This window comes from Pistacia vera, unplaced genomic scaffold (genome assembly GCF_008641045.1).
Source record: "Pistacia vera cultivar Batoury unplaced genomic scaffold, PisVer_v2 Contig512, whole genome shotgun sequence".
Lineage (NCBI taxonomy): Eukaryota > Viridiplantae > Streptophyta > Magnoliopsida > Sapindales > Anacardiaceae > Pistacia > Pistacia vera.
Window position 1 is genome coordinate 888,768 of NW_022196349.1, and position 27,537 is coordinate 916,304.

General features: G+C 31.8%; 2 protein-coding genes across 2 annotated transcripts; both read left to right on the plus strand.

Annotated features, from left to right (window-relative positions):
- Positions 1–1,768: 1,768 nt before the first annotated feature.
- Positions 1,769–13,092, plus strand: LOC116106365 (probable NADH dehydrogenase [ubiquinone] 1 alpha subcomplex subunit 12). Its single transcript, XM_031392721.1, has 5 exons — positions 1,769–1,926; positions 2,160–2,186; positions 5,103–5,194; positions 12,513–12,622; positions 12,700–13,092. The coding sequence occupies exons 1-5, from the start codon at positions 1,838–1,840 to the stop codon at positions 12,856–12,858; spliced, it is 477 nt and encodes a 158-aa protein (XP_031248581.1). The 5' UTR covers positions 1,769–1,837; the 3' UTR covers positions 12,859–13,092.
- Positions 13,093–17,559: 4,467 nt separating this feature from the next.
- On the plus strand, positions 17,560–26,577 carry LOC116106371 (D-xylose-proton symporter-like 2). Its single transcript, XM_031392727.1, has 14 exons — positions 17,560–17,737; positions 18,450–18,547; positions 20,598–20,676; positions 20,859–20,918; positions 21,121–21,187; positions 21,288–21,412; positions 21,881–21,982; positions 22,126–22,494; positions 23,382–23,429; positions 23,556–23,618; positions 24,162–24,242; positions 24,484–24,582; positions 25,608–25,745; positions 26,103–26,577. The coding sequence occupies exons 1-14, from the start codon at positions 17,693–17,695 to the stop codon at positions 26,235–26,237; spliced, it is 1,509 nt and encodes a 502-aa protein (XP_031248587.1). The 5' UTR covers positions 17,560–17,692; the 3' UTR covers positions 26,238–26,577.
- The last annotated feature ends 960 nt before the right edge of the window (positions 26,578–27,537 follow it).

Below are 27,537 nucleotides of genomic sequence, written 5' to 3' on the forward strand. Positions count from 1 at the left end.
CTAGTAATTTACCTTTTCTAGTAAGAAAAAAAAAATAGAGAATCAAGGAGCCAAATAAAAATGTAAGAATTTTTACTAATTATTGCATAAACGAATTAAAATATTGGTTCAACACAAAATTGGTCTAGCATACCATTGATCACCATTTAATATTCCCTTGGTTTTTATCCTAGGGTCGGGGTGCTAGGGAGTTTTTTTCTTCTTTAAGATTATGTTTGATTCGGAGTAATGGAAGATTATTGAGGTAATGTCATCTTATATTACTTGATTACCACGTTTGGTTATCACGTAATATAAGATCTCGGTAATCTCCCAAGACCAATAATAATTATTGTTGGAAATATAGGAGGTAATCTGATTACCTCAATTTTCTTAAGTATTTTAAGATTACTTATTAATCTTATTTTTGTTATAATTTTACCCATAATTATTAAAAAATTTCAACAATAATGCCCTTGTTTTAAAAACAATTTACAAAAATACTAATGAACTAATTTATTTTTATATACAAAATTTTTAGGACATAAATGCCCTTAGACTTCAAAAAAATTACCCAGGCCAAATCTGCCCATCACTGTTGATGACCGATGGCCAGCCACCACTGTCGATTGTCGAACATCAGCTCCTTAATGGCGCATGATTGGCTGGGTTAGGACGGAAACTGTCAAATCATCGTAAATCTAGACAAAAATGGCCAGATCAATTATGGTCGTTTCTAGCCAGATCTACGGCTTCTGGTTGTTAACGACAGCCAGACAACCAAATTATCAAAACTTTGGCAATAGATCTGTCCATTTCCAGCATATGGCCGGCCAAATTCGGCAAGTCGTGCACTATTACAGCCATTACCGCTGGCGATAGTGACAGTGGCTTGGGGTGGGTGGGGTGTTTTTGTTAAGTTTTAAACTTTCTTAGCTGCTAGGGTGTTTTAGCAACATCTTAAACGTAGGGAGTTAAAAATTATTAAAAAATAATATTATATTAATACATATTAAAAAAATGAGGGCAATTTATTAAATTACATAACATACCCACCAATTTATTTCTCTCAACCAAACTTATTATAATTAACCAAACACATTTTCCTAAACATTCCCAGTAATTTTTAAGGTAATTTATCTTTCAATTCTATAACATTCTCAATAATAAAACATTCTCTAAATCAAATACACTATAGATGTAATTTTTATTCTTTATATAATTACCATTTACCAAAAGGAAAGTCTTAAATAGAATGAATTTATCTTATAATCTATAAGTCCACTTAATAATATTCTATCTTCCCTATATTTATTTTTAATTATATTTTTCGTTATTTTAATTATCATTTTAATTAATTAATTTTGGAGTAAATATATAGATGGTAAATGTTGTAGAATTATACCACCGTCATTGTTGCTTACTTTCAAAATAAATATAAATTATAAAACAATAATACTTTAAAAAACTCTGAAGATATAAGAGTATTAAATGTAAATGAGACGTATAAAGAAAAAAAATTCCTTCACTATTTGATTCAAGACAAAGAATCATTAAATAGGATATGAGGTTCATCTTTATAACATATAAAAATATGTAAATATATGAATGACGTAATATTCTTATTTTACTTAGACATATACTAAATAATAATACTCAACAATAGTTAAGACAATAAAGATATTGTGCAAGGACTTTTTGGTACATCTAAGTTAAAAGTGGCTTATTTTTATATAAATTATTAAAATCTCCCAACTTAATTTATTTTTAGCCAAAACCAGGGAATAAAAGAAAAACAATTTATGATATAATCGAAAAATAACTAGAACGAGAAACAGAGAGACGGGAGAGACGAGAGATGGCGAGTGGAGTGAAAAGCGCTTTTAAGTCGGTCAAAGTGAGGGGTCTCGGCACCTTCCTGCGAGACCTTAAGGAAACAGGCTTCTTGTAAGTCTCTTTTTGTCACTTTACAATGATACAACTCAAAACGCTTAAAAATCTGAAGAAAATTCGTATAAAACGACATCAATCTCGACGTTTCATGTGAAATGTTTCAGATTCGGCACGTATATGTGTTTGCCCAGTTATTTTCAGATTCGGCACGTATATGTGTTTGCCCAGTTATTTTATCTTTGAAATTGTAATTAATTGCGGAATTTGTTGCTATTTGTGTGTTTCAGGAATGTGCTTTTTGATGGAAATCTCTTGTAAGTCAAATTTCTTTGCCAATATTCAGTTGGGGTTTTGTTGTTTAGATGATTTCGTGAATGAAGTGCTTTGTAGGCGTTAAATTTGATGGTTTTGTTGGCTGTGGTGAGGTTTTCATGTTAGTCTTTCTTATTATTTGCTTCTGATTCTCGAGATTTCGTCTGCTGAACATGAATTAGCATTTTTCTAGGCTATCTTTAACGAAGAATTGAAGTATTGAACATTTATTTTGAATGTTTGTACAATAAAACCTCTCTATAGTAATACTTCAGGAGTAAACTCTACATAGTCATAAAAAAATTATAGTATAATTTGGAATAGTTATAAATAAGAATAAACTCTATATTGTAATAAGTTATAATTTTTCTAATTCCCACTTTAAGGAAAGTTGCCTCCACATAGTAATAATTATTTGTATATTACAAAAAAATAACATATACAAAAAAATATATGTTATGTAAAATTAAAGGTTTAAAATTAAATAAAATATTTATTTAAAATTGTTTAGGACAATGATTTATATTTTAGAGTTGTTATCACATCTTTTACCTTACGAGTACGTAATAGCTCGTTAGCTTGGATACCTTCTTGTTGAAGCCAAAATATTTTTAGTTTCTCAAGCATGTTTAAAGCTTCATGGCACAAGATTTTTTGTATTTTCGTACTATTATCCTTAGGATTATCTCCTTTCTCTTATTGTCTAATTGCAACCATGACTTCTCATTTAGTTAAAGTATATACAATTTGTTGCTCATTTGGATAATCGAAGAAGACATTGATATCCATTCGATTAGTGTAGTGAATTTGTCGAATCTGATCACTCAATTCTATAGTGACTCTTTTATTCTTCTCATCCACTTCATTTGTAACTTATAATTCATTGACGTTAGTGGTCATAATTTTGCAGCGCTTAAAACCATTGACAATTGTCTGTGGCTTCACATCAATTGACCATGCATCAACTGTATTTACAGTTCCATCAATGACACTTATTTTTGCTGGTTCTAAGAAACGATCTTTTATCTGTTTCAAAAGTAGGTAATTGAAACGTTGTATTGAAATCTTAATATTACTAAAATATGAATTCAAATCCTAATACTGTACTACTAAAACATGAATTATAAAACAGTAAATCAAAACTATAATTTTTGTAACTATACTTCCATTAAGTTATAACCTTTTTATAGTAATAAAATTAGTTAGTCCCAACATTATGACTATAGAGAGGTTTTACTGTATTTAGTAGAAATATTGGTAAAAACCTTAGGATAAGTAGATATTTAAGTCTCTGCAAAAGAAACGTGACATGGATATCAATGCGTCTATTACTACAGCGGAAAGTTTAGATATTTTGAGAATAGGCTTACAAACATTGGTTAACAACAGCCCTGATGGGTGGTTTTGCAAATCTAAGAGAAAAAAGAATAAAAGAAATCATAATTTCTTTTCTTGGATATATGGAGGAGGCTGATCTATCATCTATTCTTGTAACTGCGACATCCATTTTGTTGTATTTTATAGTGAATTCCTTTTGTATGAGGATATGACATTTCATTTTGTTATAAGGATATGACGTGATATTCATTATCTTTGATGACTATGTATATGTATGTTACAGTTTTTTTATTGAAATTTCTGTTCATTAGCAGGAGTTTTTATTCTTGAATTTTGTTGATACATTGATCATTCTTACAGTATAAGTTTTTGTTTGTGTTAACAACCTTTAAATTGATGGTAGGGCTTTAGCTTTGTTCCTTAAATATATCGTAGGATATACCCATGCTTCAGTTTTTATGAATGGATGGCCCAGTTAGCTGTGCCTAAATGTAGTCTATGTGCATTCCTCCTAGGTTTGATGGGGAGCCCATATGTAGTGTAATGACTTAAAACGTATGAAGCTAGTCAATAATTCCACCTTGTTTGTCTGCTGGGTTGCTATTTCCAGAGCAATGTGTATCACTTTCTGCAGTTTGTGGAGCTGCAGAAACTTTTTGCGATTTGGAACTTTCAGAAGTATTATAAATCAAGTGGATATCATGGTTATAAGAGTAATATGCTTAAGGAAAGAATTCCTTATGGCATATTATAGGACTGAGCATGTAGAAGATGATATTGAATAATTTTTTTAAAATTTTAATGTGGCTTTTTGTAGAATCTGAAGCGTGAATAGAATTTATTGGAAATCAAAGGAAGCTGTGGAAGGACATCGGTGTTGTCTTTGTGGATGCTCTATATTTTTAGCATTGATAAGCTCTCTTAGTTCTACTTGTAGTCTTGCTTGAAGTTCAGGTTTACTATAAGGAAACTTTCTCTTTATTTACCAATAAGTTAGGCTGAAAATTAAGGAGGAGAACCATGGTATTTAAGATCATTGCATGCAACTTTTCATGATTTGCATTCCCAATCCAAACTGCACATAATTGTTTCTGACCAGTTGAGTTTTTATTTTTGAATATTGATATATTTAGTCAATGGTGATAGAAAACCTTGGGTTTTCTCTTTAAAGTGTTTTGTGCTTGCTAATTTTATGACGTGCATATGTTTGGAAGCACAGTTCTTCTCCCATCACCCAATGTGTTTAAGACTGTTCCGTGTGTGCTCTTGTTTACCTTTTTAAAAGATCCATGTTAACCTTGCCAATTTTTGTAAAAAGGCCATTGGCATGGCTGTGATAGGCAGTCTCTGATGTGACAAATTTAAAGCAAAGTGAACTTTTGTTGTGCATCATTTGGTGGAATATTCTTGCGTCTTATTTCAATTCCATATATGTGGTCTACAAATTTTATTAGTTTTTTGTCCAAGTTGATTTCTTGATATATTTGTTTCCATGATATTTTATTTCAATGTTACTGTTTGCATCTTTCATCACCCTTTATCTTCAGCATGGTTAGTTACAGTATGTTTGATTTATTCAGGCAAACCAAAATCCACAATATAGGGGCAACACTTGTTGGAGTTGATAAATTTGGTAATAAGTATTATGAGAAGTATGGAGACACTCAACATGGTTAGTGTTTCTTTTTCCTTTCCCTTTGATGCCTTATGCCATAATTGAACTGGCAATATTAATTGAAAATTTAAGAAAATTTTTTCATCTGAATGAATGATTACACCATTTGTATTTTTCTTTATTTTGTGCATTGCTATTGATTTTTAAATCCTGCAGCGATGTTATTTTACTACATGAAAGAGATTGACTATTAGAAAAAGACTTGCATTTTAAGCATCATATAATTTGTTGTCACATTTAATATTGGGGAGAAAAAGAAAATTCGAGAGGCTTTCTATTTTCAATCAACATATTACTTTTCTTTATGAAAAAAAGGGATTCAAAACATCTTAAGTAGAAAATGGGTTTAGTTGGAATTTTTCATAAAATAGTTTTCAAATAAAATACTAATTATAGTTCAAAATATGAAAACAATCAAGAGTTATCTTTGTTGTATTTGAGCTTATGTCCAAATTATATTCTAGTTTCTGAAAATTGTATGTAGATCATGAACCAAATATCATCTCAATTTTTCTCAAGTGTTTTCTTTTGCTTTTTATGAGCAAGTTGTAATAATTTTACAATTGTTGAAAGTTACAAAGTTGATTGTGCGATTAAAATAAACCTTTGCCAATCATAGGAGGACATGTGGCAATACTATTTATGCAACCTAATTCACATAAGAGAAAACCTTTTTCCCAATAGAAAGAGGTCATTCTTTTGAAACAAGTTGTGATCAGGTTTCACCTTTTTTTTGCAACTATTACTACATTATAACAATTGTTTGAGGAAGGTCTCCTTTTTTTATTGTCAATGTAATCATGCAACAGGCCAAGGTACTATTTCCAAGAACAATTGTTTTGTGATTCATAGACATGTTGATGCAGGAAGAATAGCATAGATTTTAGGTTATTTTAGTAGTTTGTTTTATTTATCTTAGGGATCGATTTGTCAAAGTTATCTTAGAGTTTGTTTTGTTTTGAGTAGTTTTAGACTTTATTTTGTATTTAATTAGGATAAGGTTTCTATTTCATAAGCTTCTAAGTAAAGACTTATATTATTATTGTTGGCTTTGCTTGATTGTTTAATAAAAATGAGAATCAGTTTTTACCTACAGATGATCTATTTCTCTCATAGTTTTTCTGATTCTTTTTTCCTTTACAATTCTTTTGGAGTTCTCCCATTTCTTCGTTTTTATATTCTTTTATTTCCCAACCAAAGAAAGTGACTAGTAAACCACCAGGCTAAGTCCTTGGGGGCCTTTTATTTTCTCTCTCTATTTCTATATCTTCTTAATTTATATACTATTTATATTTTTCTTCTTTTGCTACTAAATCACATGGATTGTCTGTACTGTGTCATATTCCACGTAGTTAGCCAATGATAGTTTGAGTTAGTTTTAAGTCATGGTTTGCTTCAACCAAGTAGAGTCATTTTTGTATTTGAATATTCGTGTGAAATCTATAAGCAAATTTGTGAGGATGAAGGATACTTGTGTGAACTTCTAACAATAGTACTTAGTTGGGTTCGCATTGCTACAATTGGTATTGGAAAGGGCTCACGGCCTAATGTTATGGGGTAACAAAACCTCATGAAAACATATGTTCATGAGGTGGGAAGTTTGTTACATCCTACATCTCTAGTGAATGAGAGCTTGAGCATTGTGTCATGTGCTTAGTTCTTTGCCTAAGTTCCGTACGGCCTTAACACTAGGAGATAGTGTTAAACAGCCTTAAATTCACACAAACTCAAGGACTAGAAATAGTGGGAAATGAGTAGGAAGAAAGTATAAAGAAAATCATAAACTCTATTGCTTGAATTGTTGGATTCTACACATTACGTTTATACAAAGTGGAGTGTCTTATTTATTGAGTGGAACCTCCCAAATGAAATGTTTATATACAATGAATCATTCATGCCTAAGTTTCCTACAAATTGCATGCTAGTTGGCAATAAGCAGATCTTGGGATGGTTGAAGCATGAGGTGGCTGCATCTTGGCAAGAGGTGGCTACAGTGGTCTTAGCACTGAGGTTCCTTAGCCAGGAAGTTCCTTAGTCAAGAAGTTCCCTTAGTGGTGAAGAACTAGATAACCCCTTTGAAACTTTCTTACCAACGAAGAAACTATTTAGCTGCTTCTAGAAAGTTGCTGTGCAGGCTGCCCACGACATCGTGCAAGATCATGGCTGGGATATGCAGTTTAAGACTGTTCCGTGTGTGCTCTTGTTTACCTTTTTAAAAGATCCATGTTAACCTTGCCAATTTTTGTAAAAAGGCCATTGGCATGGGTGTGATAGGCAGTCTCTGATGTGACAAATTTAAAGCAAAGTGAACTTTTGTTGTGCATCATTTGGTGGAATATTCTTGCGTCTTATTTCAATTCCATATATGTGGTCTACAAATTTTATTAGTTTTTTGTCCAAGTTGATTTCTTGATATATTTGTTTCCATGATATTTTATTTCAATGTTACTGTTTGCATCTTTCATCACCCTTTATCTTCAGCATGGTTAGTTACAGTATGTTTGATTTATTCAGGCAAACCAAAATCCACAATATAGGGGCAACACTTGTTGGAGTTGATAAATTTGGTAATAAGTATTATGAGAAGTATGGAGACACTCAACATGGTTAGTGTTTCTTTTTCCTTTCCCTTTGATGCCTTATGCCATAATTGAACTGGCAATATTAATTGAAAATTTAAGAAAATTTTTTCATCTGAATGAATGATTACACCATTTGTATTTTTCTTTATTTTGTGCATTGCTATTGATTTTTAAATCCTGCAGCGATGTTATTTTACTACATGAAAGAGATTGACTATTAGAAAAAGACTTGCATTTTAAGCATCATATAATTTGTTGTCACATTTAATATTGGGGAGAAAAAGAAAATTCGAGAGGCTTTCTATTTTCAATCAACATATTACTTTTCTTTATGAAAAAAAGGGATTCAAAACATCTTAAGTAGAAAATGGGTTTAGTTGGAATTTTTCATAAAATAGTTTTCAAATAAAATACTAATTATAGTTCAAAATATGAAAACAATCAAGAGTTATCTTTGTTGTATTTGAGCTTATGTCCAAATTATATTCTAGTTTCTGAAAATTGTATGTAGATCATGAACCAAATATCATCTCAATTTTTCTCAAGTGTTTTCTTTTGCTTTTTATGAGCAAGTTGTAATAATTTTACAATTGTTGAAAGTTACAAAGTTGATTGTGCGATTAAAATAAACCTTTGCCAATCATAGGAGGACATGTGGCAATACTATTTATGCAACCTAATTCACATAAGAGAAAACCTTTTTCCCAATAGAAAGAGGTCATTCTTTTGAAACAAGTTGTGATCAGGTTTCACCTTTTTTTTGCAACTATTACTACATTATAACAATTGTTTGAGGAAGGTCTCCTTTTTTTATTGTCAATGTAATCATGCAACAGGCCAAGGTACTATTTCCAAGAACAATTGTTTTGTGATTCATAGACATGTTGATGCAGGAAGAATAGCATAGATTTTAGGTTATTTTAGTAGTTTGTTTTATTTATCTTAGGGATCGATTTGTCAAAGTTATCTTAGAGTTTGTTTTGTTTTGAGTAGTTTTAGACTTTATTTTGTATTTAATTAGGATAAGGTTTCTATTTCATAAGCTTCTAAGTAAAGACTTATATTATTATTGTTGGCTTTGCTTGATTGTTTAATAAAAATGAGAATCAGTTTTTACATAAAGATGATCTATTTCTCTCATAGTTTTTCTGATTCTTTTTTCCTTTACAATTCTTTTGGAGTTCTCCCATTTCTTCGTTTTTATATTCTTTTATTTCCCAACCAAAGAAAGTGACTAGTAAACCACCAGGCTAAGTCCTTGGGGGCCTTTTATTTTCTCTCTCTATTTCTATATCTTCTTAATTTATATACTATTTATATTTTTCTTCTTTTGCTACTAAATCACATGTATTGTGTGTACTGTGTCATATTCCACATAGTTAGCCAATGATAGTTTGAGTTAGTTTTAAGTCATGGTTTGCTTCAATCAAGTAGAGTCATTTTTATATTTGAATATTCGTGTGAAATCTATAAGCAAATTTGTGAGGATGAAGGATACTTGTGTGAACTTCTAACAATAGTACTTAGTTGGGTTCGCATTGCTACAATTGGTATTGGAAAGGGCTCACGGCCTAATGTTATGGAGTAACAAAACCTCATGAAAACATATGTTCATGAGGTGGGAAGTTTGTTACATCCTACATCTCTAGTGAATGAGCACTTGAGCATTGTGTCACGTACTTAGTTCTTTGCCTAAGTTCTATGCGGCCTTAGCACTAAGAGATAGTGTTAAACAACCTTAAATTCACACAAACTCACGGACTAGAAATAGTGGGAAATGAGTAGGAAGGAAGTATAAAGAAAATCATAAACTCTATTGCTTGAATTGTTGGATCCTATACATTACATTTACACAAAGTGGACTGTCTTATTTATTGAGTGGAACCTCCCAAATGAAATGTTTATACACAATGAATCATTCATGCCTAAGTTTCCTACAAATTGTATGCTAGTTGGCAATAAACAGATTGTGGGATGGTTGAAGCATGAGGTGGCTACAATGGTCTTAGCACTGAAGTTCCTTAGCCAGGAAGTTCCTTAGTCATGAAGTGCCCTTAGTGGTGAAGAACTAGATAACCCCTTTGAAACTTTCTTACCAACGAAGAAACTATTTAGCTGTTTCTAGAAAGTTGCTATGCAGGCTGCCCACGACATCGTGCAAGATGCTTGTGCAGGGACAAGGGCAAACGTAGGAACAAAAGCTCTAACAAACCTCGCAATAATTGTTTCATCTACAATGGAATTTAATGACTAGACATCAATGTCAACGTAAAGCCAAAAGTGGCTTTACGTTGACATTGCTATCAATAGAAAGGTTACAAAAGCCATGGTAGATACAAGGGCTTCACACAACTTTGTCTTAGTGAACGAAGCACTCCGGCTAGGCCTTAAAGCCTTAGGAGAAGGGGGCACCATCAAACCAGTCAACTCGGCGACACAACTAATCCATGGAGTAGCATGAAGGGTTAAAACCACCATGGGAACTTGGTCCGGTCACATAGACTTCTCAGTCGCGCTAATGGAAGACTACCAAGTTGTCTTCGGGTTGGAGTTTATGGATCAAATGAAGGCATTTCCCATGCCTTTCGCCAGCACCATGTGTATCATGGTCGGAGAGCAGGATTGCTTATTGCCCACCAGCTGTTTTATAAAGCCAGAGACGACGGTACTCTCGGCCATGCAGTTCAAGAAAGACATCAAGAAGAAAGAGGAAAGCTACCTGACACCTGGCCATCCTTAAGCGATACGATGACAAGGAGCCAAGCCCACAAGAGGCAATGCTACAATAGGTAGTAGAAGTACTCGAAGGGTTTGCAGATGTCTCACCGAACGAACTACCAAAGGAACTACCACCTAAGAAGGAGATAAACCACCAAATTGAGTTAGAACTAGGCGCCAAGCCACGTGCCAAGGGTCCTTACCGCATGACACCACCAGAGCTAGTGAAACTAAGGGAACTATTAGATATAGGGTTTATTAGGCCTTCCAAAGCTCCTTATGGCATACCAGTCTTATTTATGAGGAAGAAGGATGGTTCCTTGTGCATGTCCATAGACTACCAGGAGTATAAGTGGAAAGGACTAGTCGCCACTGAAGCCAGCTAGGAAATCAATGAGTCATTATAGCAATTTCAAGACTCAATTTAACGCTACAATGATAATGCGACGAAGGCATTGTTGCAATAGGTGCGGGAGAGTGTCACGAGCAGCCTGCTCGATGACATGAGCATCCTGCACAATGCCGTGGGCAGTCTGCATAGCAACTTCCTAGTAGCTACTAAGCAATTTCTTCGTTGGTAAAAAGTTTTAAGGACGTTATTTGGTTCTTCACCACTAAGGGAACTTCATGGCTAAGGAACTTTTTGGCTAAGGAGAGGTCCATTGTAGACGAAACAATTATTGCGGGGTTTGTTGGAGCTTTTGTCCCAATGTTTGCCCTTGTCCCTGCACAATGTCATGCGCAACCTACACAACAATTTCCTAGAAGCTATCAAGTAGTTTCTTCATGGGTAAGAAAGCTTGAAAGAGGTTATTTGGTTTTTTACCATTAAAGAAACTTCATGGCTAAGAAAGCTGCAACCACCTCATGCCACTGCACCCACCTCTTGTCAAGATGTAATCACCTCATGCTTAAGCCATCGCAGCCATCACAAGACCTGCTTATTGCCAACTAGCATGCAAGTTGTAGGAAACTTAGGCATGAAAGATTCATTGTATATAGACATTTCATTTAGGAGGTTCACCCCAACAAATAGGACACTCCATTTTGTGTAAATGTAATGTGTAGGATCCAACAACTCAACCAATAGAGTTTATCATTTTCTCTATACTTTTTTCCTATTCATTTCCCGTTATTTCTAGTCATTGAGTTTCTCCTAATGGTAAGGCTGCTTAACACCATCTCCTAATGTTAAGGTTACACGAAACTTAAACAAAGAACTAAGTACATGACAATAGGCTAGTTATAAGTTTTGGGTCCTTTCAATAAGTAGATGCATTTTAGATTAATGATGTTTGTAAATTCAAAAGCAATTCTATGAAGGTTAAGAATACTTAATTGAAGTCTAAATATGACAATATTTACTCAGTTGGGTCCGTGTTATTGCATACTATCAACGAATATAACTTGTTATTTGCATATGATGCAATAGCAAATAAGATTGCTTCACCTTATGGACCTTTCTAAGTAGTTGTGTTGCTATAAGGGAGTTGCTAAAAAATACTCAGTGTGAAGATGATGAGTTTTTTTCTGAAAGACCTTTTTTTCAATTGAAAAGGGTTTTCATGTGCCATGTATACATATCATGTGCTATGTATACATACTCATGTTACATGCCCCCTTATGATGATCTAGGTGTTTTTTAGATGATTCAATAATAATGTTGTATCATTGTCTCCAATGTAACATTGGCAATTCACTAGCACGGGCCCATTTTTCTGGATCTTATTCTTTACAAAACTTATGGACTGGTTCAGCATATATAAGAACCGACTAAGCAATGTCTCTTATTTCTTCGACATTTTTATTTCATATTAGATAATTTTGTTGTCCTTCCCTGATGTTTGATCAAAATAAAAGTGGGTATGCAATTTCATTTTTTTTAGTACATGTGTAAAATATTTAGGGGCAGTTATTACACTCTTTAGGAGCCAAGCTGAGCATATTCAAATTTGTCATCACTATATTCATGTTGCATTCTATACAGCTTTTAACATGCTCGTCCCCTTCTCCAGGAAGACACAGGTGGGTCGAATATGCCGAGAAGAGTCGCTACAATGCATCTCAGGTGCCACCAGAATGGCACGGTTGGCTCCACCACATAACTGATCACACAGGAGACGAGGCAAGTCTCAGTCCAATTTTTTTTTTTAAAATAATACCATAAAGCATAAATTTATAATGAAAATGTATTTCTTGCAGCTTCTGATGCTGAAACCGAAGAGATATGGCGTTGAGCACCAGCAAAACTTATCCGGAGAGGGTGAGGAGTATATTTACCATTCCAAGGGACATGCCCTCAATCCTGGGCAGAGAGACTGGTCCAGGTACCAATCCTGGCAACCCACCAAGACCCAGTAATTTCTTTGTCGACTTTCTGTTCTCGTGCACATTCTGAATTATTACTTCTCATTTCCATGAATAGTACATCTTGTACTTGGTTGAAGCAGTAGATTTTGCATATGTTTACCCCAACAAGCTGTCGCCTAACAACTTCATATACTGGTTGTCGGGACTAACTTTCAAGTATTATCAAATGATATTGTCATATTTCTTTCTTATCTTCAACAAGTATAAGAACTCTTTTTCTTTTTCCTTGTTTCTTTTTCAAAGCTCCTGGGCACCATATTTTTGCGTGCAATATTCGACGCTGATGCGTGGTGGGTGAACTCATAATAGAATGTGTTATACACCTGAAGAGGTTTAACTATAGGCCTTGAGATTTGATTTATATTATGCAGATTGGTATCTGTTTGAAGAATAAGCATAGATTTTATAGGATTTGAATAAAATTTGTTGGACTTGATGAAAACTCTTTAAATTTCAAGGCTTCTTATGAATCTGAAAACTGATTGAATTGCTTAGTTTTAGACAAAGTTAATGAAATCAGGATTGTATAAATTTTGTATTATATGTATAAAATGTTTTGTTGAATTTCATGGCTGAATTAACCTCTTAAAAACCAGGATTGTGTAATCACAAAATCAAGTCTTGATCTTGTATCAGAGTAAAAATATTGAAAACAACATGATTTGTTATAAGTTTAAATTCAAATAAATAGCAGTGTAGCACGAGTATTATAAAGTGTCAAAAGACAATAACTTAAATCTTTTACGTACTTTCTGTAAATTATGCAACTGCTGGAATTCCGTAGTGTTAATAGTTAATGAGTTGACATTAAATTAATTAATTTATGTTCTCTTTCAGTAGAATCAATAGAAGTAATTAGGACAATATTTCCCAATCTATTCATTAATTTTGTATCGATTTAGCATTGGACTAATATCAGCCTAATAAAATTATGAATAATGCTATGTACACTAACCAAAACCATACTAACTTAAGTACTAACTGATGTGACAGATCTCTCTTATTGTCACGTCAGTTCTCCTAAAAAACTAAAAAAAAAAAAAAAATTTTAATTTCAATTATTAGTACTTGGATTAGTATAATTTAGTTAGTGCACAAAACATTACTCTAAAATTATTAGGGATGGAGGCGTCTCCATCCCGACCCCTACATGCAGGGGAATTTGCCCCGCTCATATTCCTTACATATATATATATGGTTACAAAACTTTCTTATGTTAATTACTATCTATCAAAATAAAAAATGCACGCAAGATTGATAACATTTTTTTATCATAATCAAAGATGGTAAGCATAGATCAATTATTTTATCTAATTACTTATTAATTTGAATTTTTAAATAATAAGAAATTATTAATATAATTAGAGATACATAATTCATCAAGCCTTTGTAATTTGTAATTTTGTAAACCATTAAATAAAAATAAAATTTTTAATTAAATATTATAAAAAGTTTTGAAAAACATTTGATATTAATCATACCATTTCATCTTAAGTAACTTTTATTTCATAATTAAAATATGCAATAATAAATTCAAAATAATGATTACAAATTTTGATACATGACTTAAAATCTAAATTCTTAAATTATAAGATGCTCACTTTATACAAAATCTAATAAAAGAAAAAAATAAAATTTTAATAAATGTGCGGACGGCGGGGCAGGTCCCCGGGGCGGGTTAAACACCCATCCTTATATGAGAGCATTCCTCATAAAGCTCAAAAGAGAACAAAAGAGAGTGGGGGCAGCCACAAAGAAATGCTTTTTGTTTTTCAAATTTAGATCATTTGCAAAATGCATTATCAGAGTTGGGCATTTATTTTTTAGCTTGATTAGACCAGACAAGAACATTAAATAGTGAGAATTTTATTTATTGATTGAGTAGATTTCCAAAAATTTTTGTCTAATTTTTAATCTATATTTAGATTGTATTTAATAATTTTTTTTTTTAATTCTAACTTCAACTGTCATTTTTTTCTCTCTCCAATTTTCGTAAATGTTAAGCAAAAGGGAAAGATAATGGTAAAGCAAGCATGTTTTAAATAATATGAAATATTATTTTATTAAAAAAAAAACTATTTTATGATGATGAATATATATGCAACAAACCAATCATTAGATGCCACATCATTGCATGTAATAAAAACTTGCCCTATGATTGATTCAAAAGAACGTATTTAGACAACTTTTTTAGACTGTGTTAGATTTCTTTTTAACTAAAAAAAATGTAAATATTAACAAGAAAAAAAAAATCAATGATATAAGAGAATTATCAATAACAAATATGATTCATTCACTTAAAGATATATATTTTATGAAGGCACTAATCAAAATAATTGTATATAATTACCTAAAAAATATTAAAAAAATAATAATTCAAAACTAATTTATATACACATAAATACAACAAAAATGTATCAAGGTTAGAATTTAAATTGGGTGAATAAAAAGAATGGATATAATATTGTAAATGATAAATAAAGATTATTCTATTATAAAGAAAACTAAAAGAAATAAAATAAAAATGTTAACACACTTTTATATATTTATATTTGTAATTTTTTTCTAAAAAAAATTAAGCCTAAAAGTTGATTTTTTTTTTTCCTCAAAAGATATACTAGGTTTGCAACCTCGAGTTAAAACAACCCTCTTTACCATCTGTCTTTAATTGATTGATTAAATTTTTTATCCAACCATAAAAACAGTTATCTTTACATTTCATCTTTAGTTGATTGTATATACATCTATTAAGAGGGGAAAAAAAAAATTCTATAAAATATTCAATCCTAGAAAGATCTTTAGAAATTGACAGGTATGATTTTATTCATAGTTGTGTGGCTAGATCTTTACATTAATGAGGCAATGACAAAAGACCAATGTATGAATTTTGTGTTTGGATTATTATAAAAAACAAATTGATAATGAAATAAGAGAGTTTGTGGACCACTTGCAATTTAAACAATTTAGTGAAGCAAAAGATGGACAAGTTTCCATTTCCACCACCAAATATTCTTGGGGTCCAAGATAAGCCTCCTTTTCTACTTTGATCATTAAATTATAATTTAATCATTGTATGAATCTTAATCTTTAAATAATAATGCAATTATTGTTTGAATCGTGATATAAAAATGAGGGTTTGTTTCATTTGTAATTGAGAATAGTTAAATTTTAAGCATTACGATGATTTCCGAAAAGTATTAAAAACACTATTGATAAGATTTAAAAACATAGAAAATATTTATATGGCCTTTTTTGATTCTTTTTTTAAGGGGTTTCATAGTATTTTATATGAGACTTATACTTTTAGAAAAGTATTTAATAAATTTCAAAAATTGCTAAACGCTTGTGACTTAATTATCTTTTGGGATCTGAAAAAAATTAACCCTAAAAAAAAAAAAATTTATTATTAATGTTTAATTTTTTCATCTAAAATATTGGATCATATATATTTAATCTCTTTTTAATTACTATTTTTTTTTTAACTTTATTTATCTAAAACATTGGATTATAATTTTAGTTACTCTTTGAACTTTGCTTAAAAATTTTATGTGGAGGATAAAGTTGCTCCAATATTTGGTGGACTCATATAAGCCCAATTTCCATGCATACTCATATAATTTAAAAATAAATTTACTATTGAAAACATCTTTGAGATTTAGCTGATTTTGTTTTAAACAAACATATATAAAAAAAAGATTAAATATTATTATTACTCAAGGAAAAATACTTCTATGTTATACATGATGTTACAATACAATCAACCAATGAAAATATATATATTCTCTACTTATATTAACATGGCATATTTTTATTGGCTAATTGTATTATAATATGATATACAAATGACATTCCCTTATATAAAATGTTATAAATAAACTCGTAATCATAAATATAATAGTTTTATTTTATTTTATTTTGTTAATCTTTCTTTGGGTATTTGAAAAATATTTAAAATTTTAACAAGTAGCCATTACTTGAAATCCCATCACGTTTCGTAACTAAAATAGTTGTTTTGTGACCCACATAAATTAGTTGGAATAATTTAGATACATCTCAAATCTAATTGATAACAATGTTAATCGTCGAGTATTATTATATGAAATATTATGAAGTATATCTAAAATAGTTGTTTTATGTCAATTCAATGGTATTTAAAGATAGATATGGAAGGTATTAGGACCTTCTAAAAGTAAAGAACTTAAATAATAATTTCAATTTTTTTTACAAATTTTAGTTTAAATCATTTATAATTTAAATAATTTAAGCTATGTAGCAAGAGCTTAAAATCATTTTTTTTAGGTTTAATGTTAAATTTAAATAAAATAATATTTGTTTTTTCATCGAATCTCTTTTTTGAATAAAATAAAATATATATTACTTAAAATAAAAAATTAAAAGTTAAAAGGGTGTGATGTTGGGTAGTATAGCAGCAAAAGCACGTGGGAGGAAGGTGAAGAGTGGGGGTTGGGGAATGGGGTAGATATGTAATTTACTTTTGTGTTTTTTATGTATTTTCTATATTTGATTTGTGAGTATTTTCGTACTTAGCTTATTTGTTTAATAGGGTTAAAAATGTAATTTAACTTTTACGGTATTGTTAAGACCATTTTGGCCTTTGTAATACAATCCCTTTCTTTCAAAATGCAATAAATGTAGTACGCCCTTTATAAACTTAAACAGCGATTCTGTGAAATAATTAATAGAAAACAAAAAAATACAAAATTACGATTCAAACTGATTTCAGGACCATTTTTTTTTTATATTTGAAAGTGGTCATCTTCTTCCACTGCAAAGTTTGTTCTTGCGTTTGCTTTAGCAACAAGACATGGCGTCTGATCCTGAGCAATCAACTCTCTCCTCTATTGAAAAGGTTCCTTTCTTTCTTCTGTCCTCTTTTTGCCATGTTTGGTTGCTCAGAAAATGCTCACAACTTTTACTTAACAAAATAGTTGCTTCTGCAAAATCTATCATAAAACGCAACTTTGACACAATCAAATCTCTCAATTGATTTCAATTTTCAGATTATTGTACTTTTATTTTGTCACCTACCAAACAGAGAGTTTGGTGTGTGATTGAAATTTTTACTGGAGATGAAACTGAGAAACATTGTAAATTTGGAGCTCTTGAATCTTATTTTGTTGTTTGAGAACCTAAAATTTATTACCTTTCGTGAAACCAAAATAGGCTTTGAAGATTTTTCGATTTTTACTATTTTTGGGATATTCAAATTGATGTAGTTATCATTTTTTTATATTTATGCGTTATTTTATTGCTAAGAAACTGTTAGAGAAGCTTTAGTTTAGTTTAGAACTCAGCGAATTTGGGAGGAAGGTCTGCAGGATTTTTGGTGTAGAAGAAATGTTGGAGAAGGACAGTATATATTTTCTAGTTCATTAATGGGGACAACTCTGCTAGTTGAATCAAGTTTGTATTGATAAAAGTTCAAAATAACTGGAAGCATGATAGATGAAGTTTTGTGATTGTATTATCTATGCTGTATTTGTGCAACGAAATTTTTGTTTGTTTGTTTGATGTGGGGTTGTAAGTTAAATTGTAAGGTTACTATTGCAATGATTGTTTAGGTGGGAAAGTCTTCTGGAGAGATTGGTGGTGCAGAAGAGCCACTTCTTAATGGAATCCATCCTTCTGAAAGCTATTCTGTTACTGCAGCGATTCTCCCGTGAGTTTTATATGATGCTCTCTAGATTTAATTGTTATGTGTTGATTTATTATGAAATATAATGGATATAGCAATAAACCTCCCAATATCATGGTCAAATGTGCTTTTTGCAAAATTAGTATTTGCATTTTAATGATGTGAACCATGTTAAAATTTGGTCAAGTTCAGTAATGATCCAGTTTGAAATTGAAAATTCCAAGTAGCTTTCTAGTTTCTCATTTCATTTGAGTACGTGGAATACATTATTTTATAGTATGAATCTAGCTGTTAGCTTATCAATTTGGATTAATCTGGATTTAGTAAGAAAATGAAATTGTGAAATCAAAGATTCTTCTCTGGTCTGTCAGAGTTAGCAGAATAGTCTGACAGTTTCAAGAAATCTATATTATTTGGAGATTCTCTCCCTTGTATATTTAACTACTGGAGTTCATGCTGAAGTTCAATATATCTTTTTCTTTTACCAATTGAGAAATTTTATAATGAAAGTAGAAGTCTTAAGAAATCTTAATAGCGAAAAGGACAGAAATGCATTGATAGTAGCTGCAATTTTATGTCTATGGAAATAGGAGGAAACATGTATAGAATAGATGTGTTTTAACCTATACGAACATTTTTTTTTACTTGGTGTCATTTGGAATCCAATTTTTGCCAGGTCATGTAATTTACTTGCTATTGGTTGCATTATTGAGGAGAATGTGGTTAAGTGAGGGGTAACTAATAATTTTTTTTATTCTTGGTGACCTTTGGCTGAGCTAAAAGAACTAGACAGGGCTAGGGAATTTGCCTATGTGCAGCAGGTTGGGACAATATTTGAAAGGGAAGCAGTGAATTAAGGGGTTTGGAATTGATAGTTAAGTATAAGTTGATGAAAATATGTAGAGAATTAAGATTTTAATGGAGTGAGGATATGATATTGTTTGAGAGAGTAATAACAAGGATAAAGATGAAATCATAGTATCATTAGAAAAGACTGACCCAAATAACACAACAAGAATTGGCCTAAACCTTGGGTCATGGGCCTAGGTGGTTGGGTAAAACTCACCTTGGAAAACCGGCTTGCCAAGGGAGGGTGCCCAATTCCTTATAAACCACTTAACCCCTCCATTCCTTTCCTTTCTAATGTGGGATTCCGAACAAAGACATAGTGGACTAACTAGTTCTAGGTTCTATTAAAAAAAGAGTCAATTATCCATGTATTCTTATTGGCTACAGCTCTATACAAGTATCAGGAAAAAAGAAAAAAATGGGGATAGGCACCAAGTTCATTTATTCCTAGACCAAATGATCTCTTCACTGGTTTAGGTTACAGTTTTACTTTTGGTTCTCAACCGGACACTTCTATAATTACCATCCCGTTGAAGCTACGTCAATTTTAATTGATCAATTGGATTTGGGGCTCTTAAAGATTTTTGCAATATGATTAATTCTGACAAAACTGATATGCAAAAGTACTTTGATGCATTGAATTGATATAAAGACTTAGAATAGATTGGTCCTCATATTGTCATCTATTGGCAGAGGTCAACATGAAGTAGGTGCATCCTTAAGGCATGGATCTTTTTCTCTTCTTAGTAGTTTGTGGCTTGTTGAACTCAATGGGCGCGTGCTTATTGAATAAGTCTACAACGTCAACATTTTACTAGAAGTGACCAAACTTTTAAACCTAAAGATTAAAAACGTCTTAGAGGCTCACAAATGGATAATTGGTTATCTGGAAAAAAAAAAAAAAAAAAAAAGAAAAAAGGTGCTAATAAGTAAAAGTAAAGTTTGATATATTTTGATAATATATTAATGCTTCTTGATTTTTCTCTTTGTTGATTATTTAATTGTTTATACATAAAACTTGTTGAAATGGATAGTTATCTTGCTTGTGATCAAAGTATGATGCTATGAAAAACTGTTGTTTTTTATTCATCTACATTTTTTAGTAGACTAACAGATATGAGAAAAATATTTAATCTGATTTTTTCCTACCCAACTGATGACTTTATGCTCGGGCATATGATCTGGAGTCTAATTTCATATTTATACTATATCTTGATGATTTCAGATTTCTATTTCCAGCTTTTGGAGGATCACTATATGGTTATGATATTGGGGCCACTTCCTGTGCTACAATTTCTATCGAGGTACACTGTCTATGACTGTTAAAGGAAGTTTGTTAGTTTAATGTAGCTCCTGTAGTACAAACTGATCAATGGTTATTGGTTTATTCATCACATTTTCATCCTATCTGGACCTTATAGTCCATTATGGCTTTGGTTTTAATTCATCTTTTCTAAGCTTTTTTAACTCATTACTTTTCCTGCAGTCAGCGACATTAAGCGGAATTTCATGGTACGACTTATCTTCTGTGGAAATTGGTCTTATCGTAAGTTTTTAACTAACTGTTACTTTTTGTTACTGTACAGTTATTGATAAAAAAAAACGTTATTTTAGTTTTTATTTACTTTTCATCTACTTTATTATTTGTACTTTGCTCTTTCCTTGCTCAAAGTAAAATTTATTTAATGGTGTAATGATGTAAAACAAGTATTTCTTTGCTCTCTAATTTGTGGTGGCTTGTTTTGCAGACAAGTGGATCACTGTATGGGGCCTTGATTGGTTCTGTTTTGGCATTTAATATTGGTGACTTTCTAGGTTAGTATTCTTTTGGATTTTGAACTTTTAAGTTTGAAATTGATGGTTACATCCTTTTTCTGTCAGAAGTTAAAACTATAATTTTTTTTTTTTTTTGAAGGACGTAGAAGGGAGTTGATTTTGGCTGCTATCTTGTATCTTGTTGGCGCACTTGTGACAGCACTTGCACCTGACTTAGCTATTATGGTGATTGGGCGATTTGTATTTGGCATAGGAATTGGATTGGTAATATGCGTGATGCTTTTTGTCTTTGGTTACATCATTCTCTTTCTCAATTGTTTTAGGCTTTAATTTCTGAATATTTATGCATACTACATCCCTATAATCCTTGCATTTGGGCTTTTCTTGTGTTAACTTAGAGCAAGGAATTGTCTTTAGCTAAGAAAACTCATAAATGCTCATTAAAACGTCTTGGGTTAAATCATTGCCACATTGTAAGTCCAACTTTAGAGTTTCTTCATTGAAGGACACACAACATGAACACACAAACATTCACAACTATATGTATGCACATATTTACACAAGTGTGGGTGTATAAAAACATAAATGCGTATATGTATATATGCACATTCTTTTTTGTTTTCTTAATTCAATGTGCATTATTATTCTCTAACTTGTGTACCTTCTATACTTTATCTTGTTTGATTAGCCAGTTTTATATGAAACATTTACTTTTTGACTTATTCATTTTAGGCAATGCATGCGGCTCCAATGTACATTGCTGAAACTTCTCCAAGTCAGATACGTGGTCAACTAATCTCTCTTAAAGAGTTCTTCATCGTTCTTGGGATGGTTGTAAGTGCTCCAACCTAACCTCTGAGGTCTTTGAGTTTGTTTTTAGTGAAATCAGCACATAACCATGGTCCATGGTGGCCCTTGATATTTCATTGATTTTTCTTTACTGTGCAAATAGTATTCACTGTGAAATTGTTTTGCAGGGTGGTTATGGAATTGGGAGCCTTTTAGTTGATACAGTATCTGGTTGGCGCTACATGTATGGAGCTAGTGCTCCTTTGGCAGTGATTATGGGAATAGGAATGTGGTGGCTGCCAGCATCACCTAGATGGCTGCTATTATGTGCCATAAAGCGAAAAGAAAATATGCAAGATTTAAGGGAAAGGGCAATATATAGCTTGTACCGTCTCAGGGGTCAAGCTATTGGCGACTCAGCTCCTCAACAAGTAGATGAGATTCTTGTTGAGCTTTCTTATCTTCAAGAAGAAAAAGAAGCCACACTAGGGGAACTGTTCCAAGGAAAATGCTTGAAGGCCCTGACAATTGGTGCAGGATTAGTTTTGTTTCAACAGGTACATTATACATATGCTTTGAGATCTTTTAAATTACAATTTTTAATTTGAGTTAAGATACTAGTTCCCAACCATACATTCCATCTAATCTATTGGTTGAAATTTTAAAGTTGAAAAGTAACATTTGATGGTGTATAACTAAGCAACTCTCCACACCTTTGAAATGAAATAAATGAATGGTTGGAAATTTGTCTCATTTTGATGTAAAAGATCCTATGCACCAAAATAGCATTACATAACATATGACCCTTAATACTATCTTGAATGAGGAGATAACCATTATAAACTAAGGCGAGTCTATATAAATCTACAAAATTCCTCTCAACACCTACATTTTTAATGCACTACCTCTAAATCTCTGTATTCTTAAGTTGTGTTAGGTCTTTCTAATTGTGCTTAGGTTTTCTCTGTGAAGGAAGAATGATTGTTCTTTTTAACTGTTTATGTAATATAGTAGTTTAAGAGAGGAAAAAAAGAGTATATGTGAGGAGAAAGAAGCTTTTACATGCTCAATTACATGATTTGCTTTATTGAAGTAATAATAAATAGAAAACTGATTTCATAATATTATAATTTGATAAAGAGTATGTATAATTTATGGAAGAAAATCTACTTATGTACAAACGTGAATTGAGGTCTTTGACGTAGAGACTAATATTTATTTTTATTAAAATGTTATTTTTTAAATAAAATTGATCTAAATAGGTAGTGTTGAAAGCATCTTGATGGTTGTATTTAGACATACTCTGTGATGCAACCTATTACGAAAAATTACTAAGAATACCCTAGTATTTATATATTAACCCTGTCATGCAATTTATCTAATAATTGTATTGAATTATTTATACAACACTTGGCTTGTATTGCTCATCAACTTCCATTGGCAGATCACAGGGCAACCAAGTGTCCTGTATTATGCTGCATCAATCCTTCAGGTATGTAGTTATTTAATTTTTGTTTTTGTTTCTTTTTTCCCCTCTTTTACTAATTATTTATTGACATCAATTATGAGTTCCTCATACAAAAAGCGTCTGCCCACCTGACCTTGTATAATTTTATAGAGTGCAGGATTTTCTGCGGCATCTGATGCAACACGTGTCTCAATACTACTTGGTTTGTTGAAGGTATATTTTTTCACTACTCAGCAAAGCATTTTGATGAAGTTATTTAGCATTAGTCTGGGGCCAAAGGAAGCTCTAATGTTGGTTATAGTGTTTATAATCATATCTTATTTAGGAAAGGATATTGCTTTCTTTTGTTTACGCATATTCTTATTTTGTTATTTCTGATTGAGATAGTACTATGTAAGTTTCAAACTGTGTTCTGGTCTTATTTTCCTGACTATGAAGATACGTAAGTGTGGTGAATATATGATTAATAATTTAGTTTAATGATGTTTTCCTTCACTTCTATCTCTCGTAAACATGCATTAAAATTTTCATTACTTCTCTTCAAAGATTTTTTATGTAATTCTTCTATTAAACAATTTATGGAACTTTATCTTGATTTTCTTTTTCTGGATTGGAAGAAAACTTTTCTTGTTTGAAATGTATATAGGGTGATTGATCTTCTTCCCTTTTGTTTGGCAAATAAACCTTATTTCCCATCAAAATTTCTTGATGGCCCTTGTCTCTGGTAACACCTGACATGTTTCTTTGTTGTTATAGTTGGTTATGACTGGAGTTGCTGTTCTAGTTGTTGACAGACTTGGAAGGAGACCATTACTTCTTGGTGGTGTTTCAGGGATTGTAAGTCCTTTATTTTCTAGCAAAATGTTTGTTTGTCCTAATACTGAAATAGTAAGTGTGATGAGGCAAGAGGTGGCTACTATAAACTATGTTTGTCCCATTTATAGGATTGATCCTAGTTTCTGCTTGATTTGCTTTTACCTTATTCTATCCCTGTAGGAGTTATTGCAGCATGGAAATTTCATTTATTTGAACTAAAGGAGTCTGTGCAATAGTCTTTTAATAAATTTATGTGTGACAGGTTGTCTCTCTGGTCCTTTTGGGATCATATTACCTTTTCCTTGATGATGCTCCCGCTGTAGCTGTTGTTGCCCTCCTGTTGTATGTAGGGTGTTATCAGGTAATTAGGAATTTCATTCCTTGTTAAAACTTTCATCTCAAGAAATGTGGGCTTTAATATGATGTAAAGCATTTGTACTATCACTAAATTATCACTTTGGTACATCTTTTGTTAGCTGGAATTAGGATTGTGAATAAGAAAAATTCATGATTTTTCTTAGTTTACTTGCCTTAGTGATTCCATGCTTTAGATTTTTCTCGGGAAGCACTCAGCGGTTTATGTCGACCTAATTGGTCATTGCGCCCTTCAAATTTTCTAAACCAAAGAACGGGATATCTTACATTTGTATTTTATCATTCATGGTCAGGAGGCTAAATACTCTTTTGTATACTGTGGTTTCATGATTAGTATGGTTAGATGAGTTTAACAATTTCTTTTTACCCCTACTTTCTTTTGTTAATCACTTAAGTTTGCCTTAATAGGACAGCTTTATTTTATGTAAAGGGCAAAAGAAGAAAAAAGAAAAAGAAAATCAAAGAGAGAGAGAGCAAGAAAGGTACAGGGTAGCTTTACTGTTTAAAGCATTAATACTGACACAGTTACTGTTTCCTATGACCTCTTTATGCTTGTTGGTGAAACATAGTTGACCCCTCTCATCTATATTTATGCTGAAAGTTTGATCGTAGGTGTACAAAGATTTAACCCTTTAGCCAAATGCAATTAATACAGCATCAGTTTGAACTAGATGTATGATGGTATATGTAATTAGCAGCTTGGTTTTAAATGACTAGTATTTGCAGGAGCCATTAGTCTATGGTCCTTGTCCTGTTACATAGTTCCCATCTTCTTTAGGGTACCTCCTGGTTGATCATCTGTAACAGCCAAAATAAAAGAAGGAGGTCTTTGTGTTTCAGCCACAAAAATAGTGGGAAGATTCTGAACCATGTTACACATTATTTTTTTAATTATATATCTAATACTCAGTTTTTTCACATTTTTGTCCTCGTGGGTTTCATAGTTTATATCTGATATAGGTTTCAGTTCTGTAGCTTGTGCCAGTGTGGCTTATGAAATTAGTTTTGCAGTTATCCTTTGGTCCTATTGGTTGGCTGATGATTTCAGAGATTTTTCCTCTACGACTAAGAGGACGAGGATTAAGCATAGCAGTGCTTGTGAATTTTGGCGCAAATGCACTTGTGACATTTTCATTCTCTCCTCTAAAGGTACTAAAATTTAAACCTGTATTTGAATGCTATCTTCTTTGAAGTTTATTTTTTCAATCAAATATTGTCGTACATTGTTGAAAATTGCTTTTACTCACCATTTCCAAGTTTATCAGTTTATATGGGCCAGTTGCTGCATTCTCAATTAGAATAATTTTCAATAATGTAGCTATCTTATCAAGGGTAAATCAAATTTCCTTGCCTTTTTTGGGAATGTCTTATTTTTTTTGCATCGGGAGTCAGATGATCAAATGATTGCATTCTGTTTATATGCGGAATATAGGCTAATATCCTAAATATCAATTTCTGTTAAAATGTTTGGTTGTTTGGAAGATGATTAAAGTTAGTTTATTGCAGGCACTATTGGGAGCTGGAGTTCTGTTTTATGGATTCGGAGTGATAGCTGTGTTGTCTCTCATCTTTATATTCTTTATTGTTCCGGAGACAAAAGGACTCACTCTTGAGGAAATTGAGGCAAAATGTCTATGCTAGAACTTAAATACTATCGTTAGCCCTTACCTATTAGGTAATAAGTTAATAAAATATCCTAAGGGACAAAGGGGGGTCTTATGTTTGAATTCTTCGATTATGTCCCCGATTGTGGTAGCACTTGAACCATGTTCATTATGGACAAGGGGGCATATTAGAACTTTAATACTATTTAATATGGGTATTATTAGGTTAGAAGTCCCCCGACGGCATCTCTATACGTAGGGTAAGGTGATACTGTTTTTAGTATGCCAAGTTTATGTATAGTTGTAAGTGGCAACCAAACGGTATGTGTAGTTTTATTCTAGTTAATGTGTACAAAAACAAAAGAAATTCATGTCTAGCATCTATTTATATTATCATATAAGCGTAATTCTTTCATATTTATATATATTGTGTTGATCTCGTTTGTGAAATTGAAGATGGTTTTATAATGACACTGATGACACAGTAAATTGTAAAATTGAAGATAGTTTTGTAACAGTGTTTGAACTGTGCTTGAAGATGAAATGGTAGTTGCATTAATCATGTATTAATCCAGTAAATTTAATAATACGTGTCTTTGTTTTATTAGACGGTTTGATCACATCAGCCAATAGTGAGTTAGGGAGACTGTTTAATGTAAATTTTTCTCAACATGCAGGATTGTCACATCGGATTATAGGATATAGTTTGTATTAACGGTTTATACATGTTGCATTATCGAACAAATGCCTTTCAAAGAATCAAAATTTTGAACTCGCCGAATTTTAAAAGACGTGAACGTCGTATATTTAACATAGATAGGTGAAAACTTGAAAGTACAACCATGTTTGTAGCACTCAAACCTTTGCTATCGAGCAAAGAAATAAGACCGTCTATAGAATCTCCAAAGCCAGGACGATCAGATTGAGCTGAGCTCAGGCTTGCAGTGATTGAATCTCTTCTTCCAAGTTTAAGTGTCTATGATGGTCCAACCTGCTCTCAGACGAAAAAAGAAAAAAAAATTAATGAGTTAATAGCCATTAGATTTTGATTTATTACAGGAATATTGTGATTTCGAAATGATAATTTTACTTATAGACCTTAATTCGTAACCCCAATAACTAATTAATTTTACAACTTCGCAATAAGTAAAATTAGTAATCCTTTGCTATACGTAAAATTATTGTTTCAATAAGAATAGGATAATTACTAATCCTACATCAATGAAGAATATGAATGGGGTTAAGAATTAAGGTCTATATAAACGATAAAGTAGCCAAGTGATCATCCCAAAAATATCTTTCCCTCGTAATCTTATTGTAAAGGGTTTTTACCCTGT